This window comes from Acipenser ruthenus, chromosome 13 (genome assembly GCF_902713425.1).
Source record: "Acipenser ruthenus chromosome 13, fAciRut3.2 maternal haplotype, whole genome shotgun sequence".
Lineage (NCBI taxonomy): Eukaryota > Metazoa > Chordata > Actinopteri > Acipenseriformes > Acipenseridae > Acipenser > Acipenser ruthenus.
The window spans coordinates 34,250,246-34,274,589 of record NC_081201.1 but is presented as its reverse complement, the minus strand read 5'-3'; the positions used below and the strand labels follow the sequence as shown (position 1 = coordinate 34,274,589).

Genomic DNA, 24,344 nt, shown 5'->3' with positions numbered 1-24,344 from the left:
TAACGAACATACAGCACTCCCCTTTGTAAGGTGGCCCTTTATACTGCAGAGCAGGTTAATACGGCAGTATGGTCAAGGCTCCCATTTGCCCCATAACGCCATTACACTAACACTAGTATTCTTGTTATAAGGCGGAACACAAATAGCACGGTCTCTTAACTATGGCTCACAGCGTTATAAAGGGGGAGCACTGTACCTGCACCATAGTGATTAAGGTCAAAGTACTGAATCTGCCTTTTGTCCACATAAATACATTGAAAAGTGCCACCTTTGGCTCTCGATGTTGGTAAAGGTGGCATGAAAATTCTAATCATCACACCTAAGTCGCATTCCACATTATTCATTGCCAGTAATTGTGAAAAAAAATACATTTTAGGTAAACAGCCACTACAGCTGAGAAGGCAGTCTGCCTGCTCAAATTGTATACCTCCAGGTCACAACTGGGCTGAAGTCTGGCACAGTGTTTTACAATTCCCAATGTCAGGGATAAAACACACAGGGGGATGGGTCTGTCTCCTGCAATGGAATTGGTTAAAAAAAAATAAAAAGAATAAAAAAAAAGCGGACACAGTGTTACCCAACAAGCGCATTCTCCCACGGCTACACAAATTGAATTTGTTTCATGAACATTATTCAGGGCTCAAATGGGGAATTGAAACTAAGTGTCTGAATTCATGTCCAACAGGCTTGATGGTGGGGGGAGGGGGTCATGTCAGGATAGTTTTTCCAATTAAAGGTAGTATATGATTTGCTCTTCTCTCATTTTCTTCTCAGCAAATTTGAACTATTGTGTCAGGATCCAGAAACTCTGATTCGTTTTGACAGTGACTAGGGGAAATGGACAGCCAGCGCATGACATTTTGTAGGGTAGGCACAGTTGATTATTTACTCCTCGGCTTAGAGTTGTGAGATTGACTGTTCATTAAACTGTACAGCACACTCTGGATTACTTCAGTAACCCTTGGAGTCAGCAGTCATTGACCAAGCTCTCTAATGCAGCCCCAGTTTACATCATCATATGATCCAGTTTTTATGAGAACACAACCTGCCTACATTATTCCCTGTGGACGCTTTTGAGTGACAGGACAGAAAATAGGATTGCACTGTTGTGTGCTAGTAAAGAAACGGAAGTCTTAAAATAAAAATGAACACATTGTGGTTTGTAGGCCTTTTTTAATTACAGTTTTTCAATTAAATCATCAATGATTTCAAAATAATAAACAGAAATCTAATTAACAACCGGAATATGCTCATTCAATAAAAGTCTAATAATGCGTATGGCTTTATTGTTATTTGAAATGCCTGTATTTCATAGTTATGAGGCATGGGAGGATTGTTCCTTACTTTTCTTTTTTACAGGAAAGGGGATCAATCTAGCCCTGAGAATGCTCTTGATTATAATTGCAGGTTGGATCCCTGAACTCCTCCAATAAGAAGCATAAGAGCATGCTTCATCAGACAGGGGTGCTGACACTGGATTCAAAGCTGGTGGTCCTGAAACAGGAAAAAGGATACAAATACAGCATCCCCTGTAGCCTTTCAGTTCCTTGATTCATGTCATCACCAGCCTCAAGAGGGAGAATTACTTGTGAAAGCTAGATACACTGCAATCATAGTGCAATTTGCTGGAATTGTAGCTTGTTCCAGCACTTTAATTAAAAAGGAACACCATTAAAAAGGGTTCTTTTCAGCTACAAAGCATTCGGCAGTCAGTCTGTCAGATGGAAAATTCTTGGCTTACACTGAGCCATTGCTTAATCAATAATAAGTAACTTTTAGCTGTTAAATATAGAACGGTAACACTTTATATTAAGGTGCTGCTTATTAATGTTTATAACTATTTGTAAATATATACTAGATATGTAATAACTATGTTATAACATATTAATACAACATTGTAGATGGTGATAACCATGCAACAGCCATAGACAGAATTACGTTTTTATAAACGGGACAGTTTTTAGCCACCTATTGTACTTTGGGATGTTTAAAGGTAATTCCGTCTATGACTATTGCATGGTTATAAACCATATATAATGCTTTATTAACACTTAGCGGTCAATTTATTCAGCGCGTCTCAGGCACGTCAGGTCCAATTCATTTTCACATGCGCAGTTTATTTTAGACGCGCTGTTTAAAAATATTTTTTTCACAGTAAAACAGGTTTAAAAGGCTCTGCATATCAACAGGACGCTCAGTAGTACATCTCCAGCCCTGCCCCACCCCTCGTTCGCTGTTTTTTTCACATACCTCTTGATAGTAGTGCATACCGATAAATCATCTCCTGATCACTCGTTTTATCACCAAACTCATCAATAATGCGATCCAAGTCATTATTTTATTACTATAACATCTAAAAAAAGCTCTGCAAACGTCTGTGATATTCTTTGAGCGCTGGATGCAGAAGCAGCTATCTTGTTTGTTTATGTCCGTGTTATCTATGTGATGCCGGGGCTATCTGTATTAATGAGATAGGGTCCTTTATTTCAGCTTCTCTCGGCTCCTATCGATCTCACTCGGCCATTGAATGGTTTTCTCAGCTTTTTCCGGAGAAAAAACTACTAGAGACCTGTGTTTTACGTCCGACATTGGACCGGAAATGGAAAATTGTAATGTCGGATCTGGTCCGACATAGGACTGGCAGACATTTAAACCCTGAGAGTTTATGCTTTTGCTGTTGTCTTTGTTAAGCTCTGGAAAACATTAAAAATAAATCTGAAATATTTGTTATCAGTGTTTTACACAAACAAAAAGGATATTGACCTAGCTAATATATACACACACACACACACACACACACAGACACACACACACACACACACACACACACACAGTATTTATAAAAAACTGCTGTCTCAAGACAAATTAGTCATCAGTCATTGTAGGACACTGGTTCATTTCTCATTATGAAAGAACGCTTTTCCTAGTATCATTAAGAAAGAAACGCAGCATACAAAAACCTACTGACCTTATAAAAACATTATTAAAACTTGAAGCACATGAGTCACTGACCCCTGAAGCATGTAGAAAACCAAAAAATAACACAAACCTTAATTACTCAGTTTTCCTCAGAGCCTTGCATCATTATATATACATACCATACAGCAATCTCAGTAGATACCCTAACAGAAAGAATGAATATATAGCTATATACTGTATATATATATATATATATATATATATATATATATATATATATATATATATATATATATAAAAAAGACTGTAAGAAAAACTGCTGAAAACCGCAACTTTTAACACAAACCACAACTTTTTAGAGTTGCCGCAACTTTTAATGTGACTACAGTGTTTCAATTATTTATATGTAATTTCGTTGCAAAATAATGCTGAAAATAAACTGAAACAGAAAAGGAAACATCACTCTCACATTGTCTTTTGCTAGTGGGGGATTGGTAGGCCTTGTCATTCTCTGTAGCCAATCAGTGATCTTCTTCCCCGATTGCAATGGTTAGCAACAGGAAAGAAGACAGTGGGCTGTGATGCAAGTACTGTACTGTACTGTACTTACTTACTGTTAAATATTGTGACTGAAGGTTTATTGCCGTTTTGCAAATACTGTAGTGGCTGTTCAATTTTGTAAGTGAGCTTTTATTTTGTAAGTACTGTATGTTATGCGTCATTATTGTTAGCTGCAACACTTGTAATGAAACACAGCGTAAAACATTTTATTTCAAATGGTGATAAAGAGGGAGTCTTAAGAACTTATGTTCTAGTTATCTATCTGTAGAAATCATAAATCATAAAACATTGATCCCCTTACTAAAGAAAATGTTCCCCTAAAATCTTGGTAGGGGCCAAATTGACCCTGAATCAGTAAGTCCTGGAGCAAACGCTGCATTTCAAAAACAATGTTTAACAAGCCTCATTTGTGATTTATCAGGTTGATCCATCTAGTAAAATGACAAGTTGTAAGTGAAGTAATTTCTGAATTTCTTTTTCTACAAAGTCAAGTTTAAATTTGCTTCTGAAAGTGGTCCCAAACAGCACAGAATGCATCTGAGAGCATGTACAACCCCAGAGCTTCAGTCAAAATGAGCATTGGCCACTTTCACTCATGAATAGTGGAGGTTATGAAACTAACTTGTGCAACGCCTCTGAAGCTCACAGTCCTATAAAGTACTTCCATTGTATTATTGAGAGAATAAGCTTTCCTCTTGCATAGATATACAAATTAGCTGTAGGATTCAATGCAACAAGAATAAATAAATACACTACTGAGCTGCTTAGGTTTTTTTGTACTGTGGATAAAAAAGTATAATTGAGACTAATTCTTAATAGATTATGAATAAATAGCCCCACATTAAAAAGGCCAGTTATTATTTATTTCTTAGCAGACGCCCTTATTCAGGGCAACTTATAATTGTTACAAGATATCACATTATTTTTACATACAATTACATTAATTTTTATTATTATTTTTTTTTTACATATAATTACCCATTTATACAGTGGGTTTTTACTGGAGCAATCTAGGTAAAGTACCTTGCTCATGGGTAAAGCAGCAGTGTCCCCCACCTGGAATTGAACCCACAACCTTCCAGTCAAGAGTCCAGAGCCCTAACCATTACACCACACAGCTGCAGTTTCTCAATACTTAGGGTGGGTCGCTTGACTAGCCATGTGTGTGTATGTCAGATAACAAACCGAGCAGTACATACTGTAACGGGCAAGCAGCTGATTAATCTGTCAGTAACATTACCAGTTTTATTTTCCTTGAGCTTGACACATCTGATTGAATCTATAGTTATTATTAAAGTTTACCAATGGAGGGAATTATTACTGAATCCCAGGCTACTGCAATAGTTTACCTTTCTATTCTACAGATTCTTGAAAAATAAAAAGTCAGTTTAAAAAAGGATCAAGGGTCTTTCAAGTAAAGTGTAATAAAGCAAGTGTGTATTGTATATTTCCTTGTTTTAGCTTGTGGTTGACACTGATGTTGTATAGTTAAGGTGCTAACAAACCTAACACATTTCATTTGTACATCAAGTAGCGTTGTCTACTACAGAAACTGTGCATTAAACTGTCAAAATAACAAACAGTTCTTTTCTATGCTGGAGCAGCCGACCTTTCAGACAAACCAAACAGCAAATGGATCAATAATTGCAATCAGGGGGGGAAGAAAAGAAGCTGGAAAACAAAAAGGAAGATGATTGCTTTTCTCCTTGGTGCAAAATGTCAGCGGCAGAAGGCAGAGAATGTATAATAATAAATCAACTATTGCATATGCTAATGCATTCTATTCAATAATCATTTACCATAGATCCTACAATTTAATATGCTAAGAAAATAATTTTAATTTAAAAACTGCTAATGATAAGAAGAAGCTAGTCCTATTATAGTAACACTCACTTAGAATTTATTTGTATCTTGCAGGCAGGTAGAAATGCATATCCAGGCAATCAAAAGTGTATTCTTAGGCTCTTAGCAAGAGTAATATTGATTTTAATGATGGAAATAAGTTAATGAATAATGTATCTGATCTATTAAAACAATAAAGATTCAGCATTGGCATTTCTTAAATCAAAGTTGCAGGGCATATTTTAAATATCTAGTACATTAGAAACTTTAATTTTCAAATCTATGGCTATTTACTGCTACCTCAAATTTAGTCTAAACAGTAGCATACAATTTAGATCACTCAGGGCACATATTAAATCTGCTTCAGTATTCAGCCATCAAGAATGTTTAGACAATAATAAATTAAGATTCTGTCTGCAATATAATTCGTCCTGATTCAAATGAAGTAGCTAATCAAGCTAAATATGCCTTGAATAACACACTTGATCCTTTTATATTTTGATGTATAAATACTGACTGGTGATTATCCTTTTCCATCTGCCTGAGTTACATGTATGTATATATTTACATATTCCTGTTAAAAATCTCAAAAATATGACTGGGGCACATAGAAAATGTGGGGATCCATCATAACTTAATACAATAGATTAACCTACATAATTCTAGGCACTAGACAACACAGGTTTAAGTTGTACTAGTTGCTAGAAGGTGCAGTGTTTAAAATATAGGATTAGTGGATGTATGACAACCCTTGCCTTATCTCTCACAGAGGAAGGAGGATCCCCCCCCCATCCTCCCTGCCAGTGATTACTCCCTTATCACCCTACTCTGCTGATGTGTGCACCAGGGTAGACTGCAATGGCAGCTCCTTGTAGTGTAATCCATTTACACCAGCTGCATCTAGTCTGCTAAGAGGAGGGCTTTCTATCTCCCATGGAGCTGAGGTGGAGAAAAGGTACCTCCTAACTTAAGAACAGTAAATTCTTGTCAGGGCCTCCACATTGTGACATTGGCAATGGAGCAGCACGTTGCAGTTAATCAAGGATTTAAACCATGGCATGGATTACCTTCTGTAATCTAAACATGCTGAAAGCTAAACTAAATGAATACACTCTAAGTAGTCCAGTAAAAAAAAGCACATTTACAGTATAAAAATAATTGTTAAAAAAGTAAAGTAACATGGTACATTGATCACTGGATTAACAAAAATGAGAGTGGAACGTTTGTAAGGTGACTACTTTTCTAGTTTGTAAATACAGGGTAACCAGTTCCTTTGTGCCTCTGATAGTTATTTATAATTTATGCAGGTTTCAGCACGTTAGGGAAGAAACTGGTGTAAGCACTTTTAAAAAGACAGGAGGTGACAACCATTGCCATGTTCTTGAATGGTGTTAACTTAATTTATGTCACCACTTCATCAGAATTCTCACAAGTTTTTAACCCTAGTTCTTCATGTTCACACATTTATTGTACCTCCGCACCCCCTTACGTTCAGGGGGGTCCTCACACATTGTTGAGCTGCTTAGGTGGAAGTAACTAGTCTCGCTCTCACAGCCTACTGTAAGTATTATTATTATTATTATTATTATTATTATTATTATTATTATTATTATTATTATTATTATTATTATTGTAAGTAGACTGCTTTGGCACTCTAACCTCCAAAAATGCAGTTATTTGATTAGCCAAAGACAACTTTCACTACAAATTGCGAGCTTGTGAATGTGGCACAATCAGCTTTCTAAACATTCAGAGCCAGCCCTGTAAAGTTATTTTTTTTCTTCATGCTTTACTGTTATGATTACTATTTCTATGCGCATATCCTGAAAATCAGAACACCTTAAAATAGGCAATCAGTTTGTTTTGAGTGTTGCTAGGAGTGTAGCTGTTAAGGAAAAAATAATCAGTATTCATTAACAGGGTTTAACCCTAAAGCTTAGCATTAAAAGTTTCCCTGTGGAAAAAATACAAATGACTATTTGAGCCAAAAACAAATCCCACAGTGAGAGTCAACTAAGGGTTTGGTTAAACTGCTGAGTTGTTTCTCTTCATTGGAAGTACAAATGTTAATATCTAAGCAAGCGTTCTGCTGTCTTGGTGTCCCCTGGCGTTCTTTTGTTTTTAATTACAGATTGCCCTGCAGTCTGTACCACAGTATTTGTGTCAATTGGCACAGCTTGTTCTTGACTGGAGTGCAACCAAGTTCAATCGGTAAAACATTTCACATGACTTTTTCTGGAAAATAAAAGAACAAACAAAACAAAAAAAACATACTAGATTACTAACATTCCGCCCTAATTATCCTTATAAAAGTTAATTGCTGTATACCATGATAAAAGCATTGCAAAGTTTAGTAAATCATAGTTAAAAAAAGAGTGCCCCTGATTCTAATATCCTAACCAAGATTCATCACAATTGAAAACAATGTATAATAATAATCATCATCATATAGCACTTTTGATCGTGGACCACCATCACAAAGCACTTTACAAGATATGAGACTAGGGTGTGTGAACTAGGCATCAGCTGCAGAGTCACTTACAACAACGTCTCACCCAAAAGACAGAGCACAAGGAGGTTAAGTGACTTGCTCAGGGTCACAATGAGTCAGTGGCTGAGCTGATATTTGAACCAGGGACCTCCTGGTTACAAGCCTGTTTCTTTAACCACTGGACCACACAGCCTCCTATAATGCTTGGAAATGCATCCCCAGCAGCGGAAAATAATCACTGCACAACTGGGAACAATTAGTACAAAAACGACAGGACTGAATAATGTAAGAAAAAACAAATGAGGTGGTCGTAGAGGTCAGCTTTTAGGTGCATTAACAGAGCTTTCTTCTGTGGGAGAAAATTAAAGTCTGCTGCTTTGGTGTGAGCAATGGATGATGTATTTGTATTCTATCCTGCTAAACCCTAATAAAAGTTTCCTATAGTAAAAGCACAGCAAAGTGTAATAAGACATGGTAAAGCATTAGAGGTAAGCATTAGAACGAATGTGGGAGGTATGGTAAAGAATATTAATAAACATGACAAACCTGCGTAAGCTGTGGAAAATGCACTGTATAACCATGGAAAAAGCATGGCAAAACTGCAAAAATATCATGCTAAATAACCGTGGTACACTTTTATAAGAGAAAACCCATCAACACTGTAAAGTGTATTTGTAGTAATAACTACTTGTGAGTTGTTTTTTTTTTACTGTCCTTTTCATTTTATGAGGTTTGCAAGATATATTTTCATATTCCTGATTATAAATTTGCAATTGATGTCCTGGTGAATGAGTTGATTGTTGACTAACAAACAGCTTGGCCTTAAGAGCTTGTGAGTTGCTATTCTTCAGAAATGTCATTAAAACACACCTCACTTCTTCATCAGTCCCAACAGGATTCTGTGAAAGTCACAAGGGGTTTAATTAGGATTGGGTAACTATAATTCATGCTTTGTGGCAAGATGATTAATATCTCCTCAGTTTCATTATGAAAAGGTTCAGAGTACTGTATTGTTTTTTCATCATCCTCTAGAGTTGAGACATGTTTCCTTTCATTTTAAACATATTTAATGGATCGCAGCATTAGGTGAATGCTGGTGTGCAGCAGACTGATCAACAACACTTTGCCCATTTCCTCAAGTATTTCGTTTTTTTGCTCCCCAGTGCCCCCTGCTGGGAGTATAGCATAAGTGCTGTTGAATGGTGGAATACTATGACAAATGGAAGGACAGTATGCTATGATAATAAAAAAAAAAATGCCTCCAGCTGTACTGTACCATCTGGGATCTGCTGTATGATGGTGGTGTGATTTTATTTTTCACTGAGTCAGAACTGAGATTAAACAATGCACCAGCATGGTGTGTGGGAGGTGTGACTGTTTGATGAGACACTGCACCAATGTCCTCTGTGGATATTAAAAATCCAGTGGCATAATGTTGGGAAAAAAAAATCTAATTTATGTACAGCCACTCATATCGCCAAATACTAAATGCTACACAAAGAACGAGTAAAAAAGGCAAACAGAGAGGAACAGAAAGTTTTTATGGTATAAAAATATAGAGTTGTTCTTCCTGCAACTGCATTGTTCCTTTTATTCATTTCAGAAATTCTTCGCATTTCAAAATATGAAAATAGTATATGAGTGGGAGTTACATTTTACAATTTAATTTTAAATATGTCTAGGGGAAGATTTAGTTCAAACACAGTTATAAGTATTTCAATTAATTATTGTATCTTAGAAAAAGCAGGATTGAAGGTTCCCAGTTCAATGTAAATACATTTAATTTAAATACAAAGATTAAAATGTCACTTCATAATTTATTTTATATACCTTTTTTTGGTTCAAAGATACTAATATCTGAGCTTTAAGTACCAGACAAAATTAAACAAATACTTTTGAAAAGTAAAAAAAAAAATACTTTGTTTATTCAGAAGTTACAAAATTCAATAAAAAATACTACTGGGCTGATGTATTGACAGTTGCAGTGCAAACAATTGGGGCTTCAAAATCCAAATTGCCTAGCAGCCAGGCAATTATTTTGCACTGCAGCCTATGTAAGCTTAAAGCAATGCAAATTACTCAACATGCACAAATAATGAGCCGCAACCATATGCTACTGGTGCTTTATATCTGAACGTCTTTCAGTAGACTTCTAAATATTCCTTTGAAGCCACTTGTCTGTTGATCTTTTGCAGGATCTGCAGGACCATATGTTCTGATTTGAATCAAATCCTTTGTTTATCAAAGTGTGCAGTCTGTATTTTGAAGCTTGGTGATACATCTAGAATGATACATACTTCCGGAAGTCTACCCAGACAGTGTCACCAATTCTCTTTAAGCCTTTGTTTTATAATCTTTTCCTTGCTGAACTAGAAAACATATCTAATTTGAACTTCTGTTCTTTTTTTTCAGGAGAGCAGGCTGAATTCAGACAAAGATGCTACGGTTGGGAAGATCTGTAATTTAAACAGTTAAATGAGTTAACAAATGGAAGAAGCAGCTTGTGCATTCAAACACAGCCTCCAGCCCACTGTAACATCCAGAGGCTCTCCTGTGGACCGAGACACCACTTACTGACCAAACTCGGCCCAGAAGATGACCGAGATGGACTACAAATACACTTTACTCAGCTCGGATTCAGAGGACTGCCAGAAGAGGCCTTTCTTGTTCCATGTGGATAACAACAACCAGATGAATTTGTTTGCAGTTCTAGAAGTCAGGAGGGATAACTATCGAAGATGGGGTGGGCTGTCTTGTTTCAGGAAAGCAAAAGTGTACAGCATTGGGTTGGGGCTGACTGTGATGTCTCTGGTGATGGCTTCATACATACTCACTGGAGACAAGAAGGGTCTCTTGATTACCCCTTCGCCATACCAATATAGCACCTTAAATAACCCAGGCTTATTGAACAGTCACGAGACTGACTTGTCCTTCCCTTTCAATCTGTCAACTGTAAGGGATTCCACCAACATGAAATTAGTTATAAAAACTATAACATCAAACATAGAGTTTAGCACCAGGCAGCTGCCGGATTTAAAGGACCTTATAAAATATGAGCAACATGTGAGTATATATAGAAAGCTTTTCTTTGTCTCCAAAAATATTTTATGAATTAGGCCTTAATTTAGATGTGGAGAGCTCTGAAATGTGCTTTATGTGTAAAAGTCACAGTCAGTAATGCAGCACAGGGTTACTACACTCACACAGAAATATATAACTATAGAAAATCAAAAAAACAAAAAAATTAAATATACTCTCCCTTTTTCTTCAACTTTAGAAATGTTTGCCCTGTATGTTTGCAGTTTTCCCATGCTTTCCAATGATACTGTACTATGCATCTTTTATAAGGGGTATTTTGTATAATGCAGATTGATATACAGAGTGAGATTAAAAATAATATGTCTTCTGCCTGATCTGTCAAGCTTACATTTCAGTTCAGATGCTGTTAGAAAGCTAGTAGAAATATGATTTGATGAAAATATGTTTTCTGACCTCTTTGTTTAGCTCAGCTTCTTCTTCTTTTTGAAGCCCCAGCAAGTGCACTTTATTTTCACTGCAAGGAATGACTCTTCAGCAGCTGCCAAAGCTTTTTCCAGCAGAGCTCAGTAAACATTACAGCAGTGTTTTTTTCAATAAGTTGCAGTGTACATCCTGTAGATTTTTTAATGCTAAAAAATGTCCTAACCTCTGCAATGTTTGTAAAATGTTGTCATTTACTTTACAGATGTTTTCAGTCATTCCATCCACATTCCTTCCAAATGTTAAAAACCCATGTTGGTATGAAGAATACACAGGGAATAGCACTGCTGATCCTTATGGGACCAACTTATATGCACTTTATTCAAAGCGTTTTCGAACAGTGTTTGATTATCTGAGAAATGCTTTCCGGGAACACTTGTACCGTCAAGGAAACAAGTACTATCGCTTTCGCTGTCTGCCATACTTCTACATTATAGGGCAACCGAAATGTGGAACCACAGACCTTTACGACAGGCTGAGATTGCATCCGGACGTTAGGTTTACCACTTTCAAAGAGCCACATTGGTGGACCAGGAAACGGTTTGGTAAGTGGAAAAAAAACAAAAAAAAAACAAGAACATGTTTTATTCAGTGATGTTGAAGCATTGTTTTGTTTAAGTTACACTAAAATGGTTAAACAATAGATGTAGACATGGCTTTCTATTGAAAAGTGGGTAATAATGTGTGCACTGTTAATTTGCTATATTAACCTACAAATCCACTGCTGGAACTAATGAATCATGTCCTGGTGGACATATCCAACAGATAAGAGTTGATGGTTAATCCTCTTTTAAACCTCTTGACTCTGGTCAATTAGGTTCTGTAGAGGGTCTTTAATTGAATAATGCTTTTCATGGTTGACCTAAAACATAGATTAAAATGGAGCCGATGGGAATTTTAATGGGTGTCTAATTTAAAATGAAGTTAAACCCACCCCTGTCTAGCTTCACAAAACCTTAGACGACCTCTAGTTTTACTTTAAGAACTAACAGTGAATAACATATTAATTATAAAACAAAGCAATACATGTTCTGTGTCTCATTTAAAAGATATGACTTTGTCAAAGTTCATGGGAAACTCCAAAGTCTCATTAAGTCGTGATCAACATAAACAGACTTTAGAAAGATCAGAGGCTTTGTATTTACTTGGCAGCAAAGATTAGTTTATGTATCTCAAAGTCTCTCTCTCTCTCTCTCTCTCTCTCTCTCTCTCTCTCTCTCTCTCTCTTGCTCTCCAAATATAGCTGCTTTGAAAACAGGGGGTATGCTGGTGTCATCTATTTTGTATTTGATTGCATTATGAAATGTGGGTGGGTGGGTGTGCAGAGGGGAGAGTAAGGATAGAGTTTACTCCCTGACCAGATTTAGGCAAATCCTGACTAAGAACTAATGTCCCGATGCTTCTTTTACCACTAGCATGATGACTTCCATTGCTTTCGGAAACATCTAAACTCTGACCTTGCAAAACTGGGAATTGGAAACTCCCCACACTAGATTCTTGGAAAGAACACTGTGACACTTTCCTAGAAATAGAACGGAGAATTATTTAAATATGAACCGCATTTCATGTGCTTTCCATCCTGGAGTGGTCAGATGTTTTATGACATATCACAAGACTAATGTTTAAACTAACATTGGCAGTACACTATCCCCTTCTTTGCGGTTTATTAATAAATAACAGTCTAATGAGAAATTACCCCAAAGGAATGGAAAGAACATCTCAGTAATAGGAATGTGAATTGGAAAATAGTCTTGTATATTCTTTGTAGTACTGTTAACTATGGTCACAAACCATCAATTTATAAATATTTCTTAACACAATATACTTTATTTAAAATGTATTAATAAAATTAAAGTGGATTTTTGAACTGTAGTAACAACATGCACATAGTTTAATAGTTAATTGGCAATATTTTTTGTGGGGTAACATTTGCCCAGATTTGTTATGTGGTTCAAGATTTCATTGCAGGGTCTGTGGACAGCCTAACTAGGGAATCGCCCTTGGTTCTTTGTGGGATTGTGATCATATATGAATATACATGTCAATAACTGCAGTTTGTAAGAGCCAAAAAAGTTGAAAGATAGGAAGTATTTGTTACTGTGGTCATGGCAAACAATAATAAGAAACCAAACACAGTTTTCCTGTGACCAACATAAAGCACTTCAGCCTGTGTGCATTTATTTGACTATTGCAAATTGCAGTATTTTTTTAAAAGACAATTTCAAAGTGTGGCAAAGTGGTAATGACGTGCAGGTGAGTGCAGTGCAGAATAATCACACAGACAGACGTTGGTACAGGTGCAAGGGTGTTTATTTAATTTAATAAATGTCCAGAGCCTCAAGGCAAAACCTGTAAATAATAATAGTGCTGGAAGTGATACAGCGGCGTGTATTATCACTTCTAATTATAATCCTACGGGTTTGACCCGCAACCCCAAAGTCCCGTTCAGACACCCACACTAAACACAAACACAAAGACAGTGCGTGATTCAAGTGCTAAAAGGTGCAAACACAAAGACAGTTCCGGTAGTGAAAAGGTGAGTGGTGAAGTCCGGGTTTTTCGCTGGCCTGCGGCTGCAGCTCCGGATCGTGCTCAGTAATCTTTAGTGAGAAAACAACACACAAGACACACAGTGTTAGGACACAGACACGAAACACTCACGGTCGATTCCACAATACGGGCTCCTTCTTGGTTATATAAGTTAACCATATGCAAAGGAACAGATCACTCAAGCCATGCCCCCTATGTATACCCTCGCCCATGACCCCAAGGTTAACGAGCGCATCCGCTCCTCCAGTCCTCGGATGCCACGCCGCTTACCGTCTGGGTCACTGAGCTCGGGTGCCATAGCTCCACCCCCTTCCGAACTGACCGACTTCCATCTACCCTACGGAATAAATTGTCGTGCCATTTCATTAAGGGTACTCTGTTCCTCGTACACCGTGCTCTCACAGGTCGAGAGGGAGATCTAACACTAAGACTCATTCGATCTCTGTCACACAAAGTTAAACACATTTCTGAGCTCCCTTAATCATCAATTACATCTTTTTAATGAGTATTCATCAGCATCAAAAGGATAAAATAGTTCCTTGACTTAACAACTCTGATGGCAGAAGGCTAAAGTAAGGAAATCCTCAGTTATCATGTTTTTTTTGGTCCCTCACAAAGACAATGCTTTGTTTTTTGGCACAGGTATAATTCGCTTGAGCGAGGGGTTCCATGACAGGTACCCAGTGGAGGACTACCTGGATCTGTTTGATCTAGCAGCCTACCAGATTCAGGATCGCTCACAGCTCAATGCATCCAGAAGCCAGCACAAACGCAACATCATCATTGGTAAATATACACTGGTATTTATTTATGTTTTTTGTTTATTTAATTTCCTTTAAAAATATGTGAAGGCTGTACAGTAAAACCTTGCTATAAGACCACCTCAGTAAAAAGGATTTGCTTCCCTTAATGGCAATGTAAAGTAATCTTCAATATTAAGAACACCCCATGTATTCGTTATGAAGGCCACCATCTCCAGTCCGAAATCTATCAAACCTCTATAAATTACTCCTCTAATAATAAGAAAAAAACCTGAAAACAGACAAAAAGACAATGGTTAAACTCTTGATACCTTTAATGGTAAGGTAACATTTTCTGGCCCTAATTACAAGGTATAACTACATACATTTTTGCTTTTTTTTGTTTTACTAGTAATCACACCATAATGGCCACCAGCAACCAATGTAATTTTTATTATCTCTGGAGACTTGAAATAAACATATTATTTGAATAATGAAATCAGATAGATAGATGTTTGTAAAAGACATACAACACTCTCTCTTTCTCTACACGGCACTCTGATTAAGGACTGATATGAGTCAGACAATTGCTTTTTGAATTCCCAGGAGTAATTCGCCAGATGGCTTGCTTGCTGGTTTATTTCCCACTTTAATACATTATCCATCTGATCAGAGAACATGCCAAAGTCCTCCTAATTATTAACGATTGTTATGCTTTGGTAGACACAGAGTTGGGAGGCTTAGCATTGTGGTGTAAGCGTGTGGTAAGCAGGATACGACTGTGTGACTGTGTAATCAGACTGTAGGCCTGATTACACACCAAGCACCTTTAATTGGTGCACAATACCAGGGAGCCTCAAAGGCATGCTTAAGAAATGTCAATGTTAGAACCACACTTCCTAATGTGAAGCAATGAGCAGCACAATTAAAGGAATCCTGTTCCCACAGTTAGCATGTAATAGGTCCTCTTTGTGAATATTGATGTTTCTTCAACATGAGGGCTGAAGAAGAGTTGATTGATACAAATACTAATTCAATTAGTAACTCATCTTATAAGAGTAATTAAAACATTGGTTCAAACATGGAGGTTGTTTACATAAGAAAACTAAATAAAAAGGAAAATCAGAAATACTGAAGCAATTATTAATTCAAAATAATGGATTATGCTTCTTTTTTTTTTTTTTTTGCCAGCACCTGCTAAATAAATATACAACTCATCTGCTGTTAAATTACATTTGAATACCGGACAGTATTATTAATGGTGTAACACAAAAATCAGTGCCATGATAAATAGAATGTGAACTATTGTGAAAATGTTAGGTGTGCATTTAGACACCATATATAATGTCATACTTCCCGTACTTTCAAAATGACTTATGAAGAGAGACATGAGGTGATGAGGTGGCTTTTATAGGCTTTTTTCTAAGAAACCCATTTTCATATATCATCAACTTTCATTTAACCTGTTAATACTGTTGAAATGTTAATTTACTGGTAATACAGTGCCTGATGTGTTACCCTGAGTCATAAATCAGCTGGGGAATAAAACCTGACACATCGTAGCAGATATCATTGCTGCACATTAGATCGACCGTGAATACTTTTTTATAGCTTCTCAACATCCACTGTCTGTATCCAGATAAAACAACTACAAAAAAGCAGTTTCTGGTTGAACTAGCAAAATGAGAAGATGATGGTTTTAGTGCACACAGAAGTAGAAGCCAGTGTTATTTGGATACGAACAGCGGATGTAAACGTCACAAACAACACTAAACAGTACAACATGTTTAATAACTCTCTAAATGCAACACTATAGCCAGCGCACATGTCTTTGTTGGATTCTTGTTCCACAGAGACTTCAGTTTTTAGTTTTGGTAATTTGCAAACGTAACTTTAGTGTCAATTTTCTACATTGTATTTTTATTACAATTTTTTTTGCAATTAAAAAAGTAACTAGTATTGACTGGTTTTGTTTTCCAGGCGAGGCAAGTGCTTCTACATTGTGGGATAACAATGCGTGGGCCTATTTCTATGAAAATGCAACTGCCAAAGGGGAACCACCATTTTTAATCCAGGACTTTATTCACGCTGTTCAGCCAAATGCCAAGTTTATAATCATGCTGAGAGACCCTGTGGAGAGGTTAGACCTCACACTTGTTTTTAAAAATGACTATGCAACAGATGGGATGAATGGATTTTTAAAGATATATTTTTTTGTAACTACAGCTGTATTCCCAATATGTTAACGTGCCAGGAAATGTATCAAAGTCCTATGCATTTTATTATTATTTATTTCTTAGCAGACGCCCTTATCCAGGGCGACGTACAATTGTTACAATATATCACATTATTTTTACATACAATTACCCATTTATACAGTTGGGTTTTTTACTGGAGCAATCTAGGTAAAGTACCTTGCTCAAGGTACAGCAGCAGTGTCCCCCACCTGGGATTGAACCCACGACCCTCCGGTCAAGAGTCCAGAGCCCTTACCACTACTCCACACTGCTGCCCAGCATGCTAATGCTTTATGAATATAGTTCTTTGTATTGCTGGAAAACCCAAAACAGACACTGACACGCGGCTATTGCAATTATCAAGAAAGGGAACCCCAAATGATAAGCCACAATATTGTTGTATTATTATTTAGTAATTTAGTATGTGGAATTACAAAAACCTAAAATAATGCTAACTAGAGTAGTAACTCACAGGATTTCCACACAAATATCCAATAACATGTGGACCAGTGCCACAGAGCAAAGAAGCCATTGCATTTCCAAACGAATAAGAAACCATTTAAGACTATTACAATCCCCTAAATTAAATGCTCAACTATTCTGGTTTGATAACTTTATTGAGTGCATTTATTTATTTCTGAAAACAAAAATGATGATTTGCAGTGAAGAGCTTTGAGAATCTACACAGCTAAAAATGAAACACAGACTGTATGGTTCCTGCTGGGGACATTTATTCCATATGGGGATATTATGAAACTAACCAAATCGACAGGATGTGCTGTATGACACATCCATTAATCAAGTATGAAACATTCCTGAAATTAGTACAGCATGTGATTCAAAAACAAACTAATGCCAGTCTGTTGCCATGCACGCCCAATCTAAAATATTGTGTTCTATGCATCTCTTTTGTAGGCTGTACTCGGATTACCTTTACTTTGGGATCGCCAACAAATCGGCAGATGATTTCCATGAGAAAGTGTCCGAGTCCCTGCAGCTGTTTGAAAGCTGCATCTTGGAATACTCAATGAAATCCTGTGTGTACAACACCACCCTCAACAACGCCATGCCTGTGAGTTGGCAACCCAGCGATTATCCGTCTTGCTGCTGTCAACCCCCGTGGTCAAGCAGCACGATAAGCTGCTATTTGACTGATGCCAGTTTTGGAAGCTATTTTAATTTTAGACTGGCAGAGCTGGGTTCTGTAGTCAACACTATATATAAACACTAAACTGGCAGCACATTAAAAACACAAAGAAGTCAAATGCCAATGTAGGTTAAATCGGGCCTAGAGGTCACCGTTGTTGTGAGCTCTTGCTGATGGTTTGCTTTCCGTAGATGCCAGTCTAAAATGGGCACTCAGTAAACAAGCTGGCTAGCTTGGTACCACAGCCTGTGTTAGAGAGGTGAAAGGCTATGCCAGCAGAGCAACCCCAAGTAAGACTTGGCATACAGCATGCATCTGAGCCTAGGAACTGACAAGTGGAACAGGAATGAAGAAAGGCAACAGGAATGAACCTTTTATTGGACCGGGATCTCTAAGATAAAAAAAAAAACACCAGTTAAAATCCTTAAAAGAATAAGAAACACGTTAAGATTATTTATAAGTCCCTAGATTGTTGTGTGTATTGCTGGTTTGGTAACTTTTATTAGGTGTGTTTTTCCTTTCTTAAAAAATTGTCTTGGAGAATCTAGCCTTGACCGCTACACTTTTAAAACATTAAGGCTTGATTAAATCTTCACTGGAACAAGTCAGATTTAAAAACATAAAACATTGAATGGTACAGTATGCCCGGTTCCAAATTATTTTCGTTAATTTTAATTTTTGTATAGCCACAATCCAAACATGCACTACATAACCTAGCATTCTTCAGTTGTAGCCAGGTATATTTTTGCAACTGTATTTAAATAAGTAGAAACTGCTTACCGTGTATTTCATACATTCACTGTTCATTGAAGCATTGCAAAGTGTACATGCAAATAAAGATTTGATTTATACAAGCTTAGGTAGCCTCCAGGCATCATACAATACTATTCTGCTTACTTGTTCCTATGCATTTTATAGTATACTCAGTCAAAAGCAAAACAAATCAGACAAGAACAATTTCTGCAGAACTAATTTGGTTTTCCAGATTTCATTGGTGATTTACACCCTACAGGATATAGATGCAATTCTGAGCTACAATTACCAAATCAGTTTGCTACATGAATGACATTGCATCTTTTCTCAAGTGATCACCCGATATAGTATAATTGAACTTAGTCCTGAACATAGTCAGAAGGTGAATTTATTAATATAAAGAAGTACCAAGAGAGCACTGCATTGTAATTACTTTTAGCCACTATATAGAAAAATGTTCATGTTATAAGGGCATTTTATTTTTCTGAAGGAATACAATAAAACTACTTTCAGAGTTGTTTACTTCTGGTATGATAACTTCATTGGGTGTGCTAAAACTAAAAGGTTTTGAAAACTGGTCCCAATATCTTTTCCCATTTGCTATCAAAAGGTATATCCTCTTGCCACCCCTTCATACTGCACAATATAAGGAGCCTGCTATATGCATGCCAACAAACACTAACATTAAGTGTACCTATATGTGCTAATGTTTTTCAGGTGAGATTGCAAGTTGGACTTTACATTGTTTATATATTGGACTGGCTGACCGTTTTTGACAGAAACCAAATGTTAGTGCTTCGTCTGGAAGATCATGCCACCAATTGTAAATACACTATGCACAAAGTATTTGACTTTCTCAGCTTAGGTAAGTATATTTACTCAAGCAAGTATGTTTATAGACGGGGGTGGGGGTTATGAATTAATTTGTCCTCTTTGTTATCTTGATGATGGAAGTCTTACTCGTGATGAATAGGGTCCATCTACTAGCACTTATGTGTGTTTTATGTGGGTTACAAAGAGAATTGCAAAGCTGTAAATGCATACAGTGCTGTCTCACCAAAAGGCCTCCATTTATACCGTAGAGCTGGCTATACTGCAGTATAGTCATGGCTCCCATTCCCAGTACACTAACACTTGCATCCTCGTTATAAGGCAGGACACAAATACCACAGTCTAGTCCTGGCTACAGCTTTAAAAAAATGGAGTTGCTTCTGTAGAAGGAGCTGCAGCGTTCTCCTCACTTACAGGTTCATTCGCTGAAACACATTGTTTAGTTTTTAAAGCTATAGTGGTTCTTATTGCTTTATCTGTATAAATTAAATTACCTTCACTGTTTTATAAACCTGGGATTATAAAGCCTGTAAACCAGCCAATGCATCTTATCTTTCTCAAGTTATATTAATTTAGCAGAGGCTGTGATTTAAAATAAATAAATAAATAAATAAAATTCCGAGCTGGCTCAATGGGATGGAAATTATTTTCTTCTGTCTGGGCCACATGCAAAACTAGGTGTCAAGTCATTAAAAGCTACTCATACAGTATGCACATGGCTTCACAAGATTTATAATTTGGGCAATAAAAACATAAAATCAAAGTATTACTAATGTAATGTAATATGCCTGTATTTAATGTATTTGCATTGTTTTTTTTTACTATTTGTATTTAATGTACTTTGCCCTGAATTTCACTGTATTTAATGTATTATGCAATTGTTCCTCACTATCTTGTAAAGCACTTTGTGATGGTGGTCCTCTATGAAAGGCGCTATATAAAATAAAGATTGATTGATTGATACTATGAATACTTATTATGAGGAATGTACTGTGTAATGAATCATACAGTATGATCCAGTTCACTTGCAGCCTATTTTGGTCACACTTTATTTTAAAGGGTAGTGTATAAACTTAAACTAGCTCACTAAAATGTTCACAAATGTTCTTCATTTCTTTTTAATCAGAATTATTAAATATGAACTAAATATTGAGGCCAGATTAACACTACATTTCTGTGGCATTTCAACTCCAAGGTCAATCATATAATTTAAATAGGGTTACATGAAAGGCACTTTTAAAGATGTAACCATAGTAAAGTACAGCAAACGAGACCAGTATTTATTTTACACAATCACTGTTTTGAATTCCTCTGTGGTTTTCTTTTTTGTGTTTGTGTGTTTTTCTTTTTTTTTTTCTTTGGTCATTAAGATTATAATTGTTCTGGCTGTAATCTTGTGTTTCTGTCTGCTAACTTTTTATTTTTTTTGTGGTGCTTTTGTTTCGAATTATATAGGGCCTCTGACCGAGCAAAAGGAGGCGGAAATTACAAAAAGCCCAGCGTCAAATACCAGAAGACAAGCGGACAAAAACCTGGGGCCAATGTTACCTGTGACTAGGGAGATTCTCAGAGACTTCTACACTCCTTTCAATGCCAAACTCGCTCAAGAGTTTAAGAATGACTCTTTCCTCTGGGAAAAAAAATCAAAGTTCATGTAAAAACAGTCTGTACAGAAAGCAAATACCGATCATTTAAACAAAAACACAAATTCTAAAATCATTAGTTTTGCGATTTTATTTGTTTTGTTTATAACATAACCCCAACCCAAACTGTGCTACAGGGAATTGTTTGACTATTATTTCAGTTCTCTAAGTTGTACAGAAATAAAGGCACATGAGACTTATCTGGGTTCATTTACTGGATCTGCCATATTTCATATAGCAAGTGAAGTTAAACCAGTTTTCTTTTTCTTTTTTTTTTTTTTTTTACTCAATAAAATACTATATATATATATATATATATATATATATATATATATATATATATATATATATATATATATTTCACAGTGGTTCCTCAAATAAAAAATATATGTGCCTTTAGACCAGTTATTTGATTTCTGATCACAAATGTATTCTTGTTAAATATGTAGCAGTGGTGCGCAAACTTATATGCCGCCCCCTTTTCTTAGCATACGTTTTGTTAAATCCAGGAAAAGAAATACACGATTTACATTAAAGCCGAGAAAAAAACACTTGTTAAAACATTTGTGCTTTTTTTAACACTTGATCACCCCATACATGGAAGCTGCCATTTCGGCTCTGTTTACTCCAGTTTCACTGACACTTGCCACTTCAAACATAATTTCTCCAGCTCTAGAGTACTCATCAACGGCTCATTTGAAAGGTAAGAACTTGGACTAATTAGCTGTCATTTATGTATTTATATAATATGGTATATATTTTAAAACACTTTTTGTCATTTTTACAGAACTACCCCTTTAGTCATAGTTGCGCCCCCCTTAGTGACTCTCCGTGCCCTACAGTTTGCACACCACTGAGCTAGAGGTATATCACCACTACCCTTTTTAAAATCTTCCCCAAAAGCATATACTGTTCAGTGAGTTTAATACACCCAAGTTTTCATTTGCTTGCCTTTGAGCTCTTGTGTGGCAACATCGCTATCTGGTGTTGAAGCTTGGTAGTACAAACAAAAAGCTACCAATTCTTCAGGACTTTCTTTTCACGTTGACTCCAAGTAAGGCCTTTTATCCCGTCGTCACACTCTCCTCATCTACTTCCTGTGTTGACAGTAATAAGACCCCACCCCACCACACATACAGTAGTGTCCTTAAAGCTATTCAGCACAGAAGCTGAATGCAAAGCTTATACTGGCAGTGTATTTACACAAAGAGGGAGTGGAATATAGGTTTGACTCTTCTAATAAGGCGGTTTGTTTGTATGTATCACACACATTATCTGCAGCAGGATACGCCTCTAGTGAATTGTAATTGCCTGAAATTTGTTTGTTTGTCTGACAGATAATTAGCTACCCATGTCTGGTTCCGTCTGCTTCCCAGATTCATATCCGATAACAATGAATATAACAGTCAGAGCTGCATTGCAGCAGGTGGCACTAGTAAATTAGGTACACTCATAAAGGAGTTTATTCAATGATGACCCTCTTTATACACGTAACATAGCAACCGCTCGATTCACCAATAGCATGTTTTTAATTCAGGTTTATAAATTATGTTTATTTCAAGTTATCTTTTCTGAGGGCCCTACTCTCACTTGGTTCATGCTATTTACTCACTGGAAGGGCTTTCAGAGGGTGTGTAAAACTTTCTTCCAGCGTGTAAATAGCAGGTAAACCAAATGAGAATAGGGCCCCAGTGATCAATACAAAAAAAAAAAAAAAAGTTTACATGACATTCTATGAGTGCAAATGGTTATACTTACTACAACACTCACACAGATAATGACCTCCTGTTTGAGCTGCACACTATTTAAATTAGGCTGGGTATAATTAAAGCAATTTAGCCAATGTAATTCATACCTAGTTTTGGGTGATTGTAATAACTTCTGCAAAGGCATTTAAGGACAGGCTCTCGGCACTCAATTTAAATAAATTACACATAATGGCAAAAGTTTTAATATGAGAAGCAGTGGAAATAAAAATCTGGCCTTAATTGAGCAAAACAGGAACATGAAGCAAATGAAGCCTTACCTAATCTCAACAGAGCATTGTATTTTACAGCCTGCAGTCTTATGCCCTGATGAGAGTTAATGGAGGATTTAGAATAATATACTTCCATCTACATTTAAAAGGGCTAATACGTCTTTAAAGGCTTTAAAAAGAACCTGCTTGATATATATGAAACAACATTTTATGAAATAATAAAACAGATGACAACAGCATGTATCACAGCCTTTTGACTTGTGGCGTTGTGGCGTTTGGGATACATGGTGCTACTTCAATATTTTAATTGACAGAGCCACTTCATTGATTCTTTACTGGAATAACAACATTTCAGCATAATACCTGTACTAAAATTAAGGATATTTCTTTCTCTAGATAAATGAACAGATTTACATAATCAATGCCAAGACATGTACATATGCCTTTAAAGGTATTTCAGCATTTTTTTTTAGGTCTCTCTGTATTAATGCTTGCACTATTGAGATGTAACTGGGCTGGCCCTGTGTACACACGAGTGAATAAACTAAACATTCAGCCACAAGGTGGCAGCAAAACTACACAAATCAAGTTACAGTGCTTGTCTCTTGATAACAAATCCACTGAACAACAAGCATTGTGCTAATATTGGTTGATAATTGTGTCCCAATACTTCTTTTAGGGGGCTAGTGTATATTTTCTACAATGTGAATTCCAGCATTTGAATACTAGATAGTGGTTTATATTGAATTGATCTAAACAGATGAGAATCTAATCATTTAAATCAATAAAATAACCTTCCTGATTTTGTTTGATATTTCTGCCAACATAAACTAAGGACACTTCACTGCTTGATGTTTTATTTTCAGAACCTTCCTTCATCATACAGTGGGTGTATTTAAATCCAGCAGATCAATTGAATGCACAGCAGTAAGCATTCCATTCCAAACAACCCCAATAACAGTTCCAGTGAATGAGCGGTTCCCTTGCCTGGGGTCCAGTACTTTGCCGGGTGCCAGGCTCTTTTAGGAGAGAATATTTCTGTATGTTCTGCATTGGTGTATTTAGCTACCCTTCAGTTAGGGGTACACAATTAGCAGTGCAGGTAGGCGGTTCATTTATTTTGTTTCTTTAAC

At 36.5% G+C, this 24,344-nt stretch overlaps 1 protein-coding gene across 5 annotated transcripts in view; it reads left to right on the top strand.

The window, feature by feature from the left end:
• LOC117418037 (carbohydrate sulfotransferase 15-like) overlaps positions 1 to 21,516 on the top strand; it is a 36,729-nt gene extending 15,213 nt beyond the window's left edge. For 3 of the 5 annotated variants that reach the window (XM_034030566.3, XM_058985195.1, XM_034030564.3), the window contains 8 exons: positions 775 to 867; positions 10,226 to 10,876; positions 11,538 to 11,877; positions 14,525 to 14,668; positions 16,603 to 16,762; positions 17,775 to 17,931; positions 19,477 to 19,624; positions 21,046 to 21,516. In XM_034030566.3, the coding sequence (XP_033886457.2) occupies positions 10,409 to 10,876; positions 11,538 to 11,877; positions 14,525 to 14,668; positions 16,603 to 16,762; positions 17,775 to 17,931; positions 19,477 to 19,624; positions 21,046 to 21,248 (1,620 nt within the window). In that variant the 5' untranslated portion in view covers positions 775 to 867; positions 10,226 to 10,408 and the 3' untranslated portion in view covers positions 21,249 to 21,516. The remainder of the gene's footprint in view (positions 1 to 774; positions 868 to 10,225; positions 10,877 to 11,537; positions 11,878 to 14,524; positions 14,669 to 16,602; positions 16,763 to 17,774; positions 17,932 to 19,476; positions 19,625 to 21,045) is intronic. The other 2 variants (XM_034030563.3, XM_034030565.3) reach the window with 1 other exon arrangement.
• The last annotated feature ends 2,828 nt before the right edge of the window (positions 21,517 to 24,344 follow it).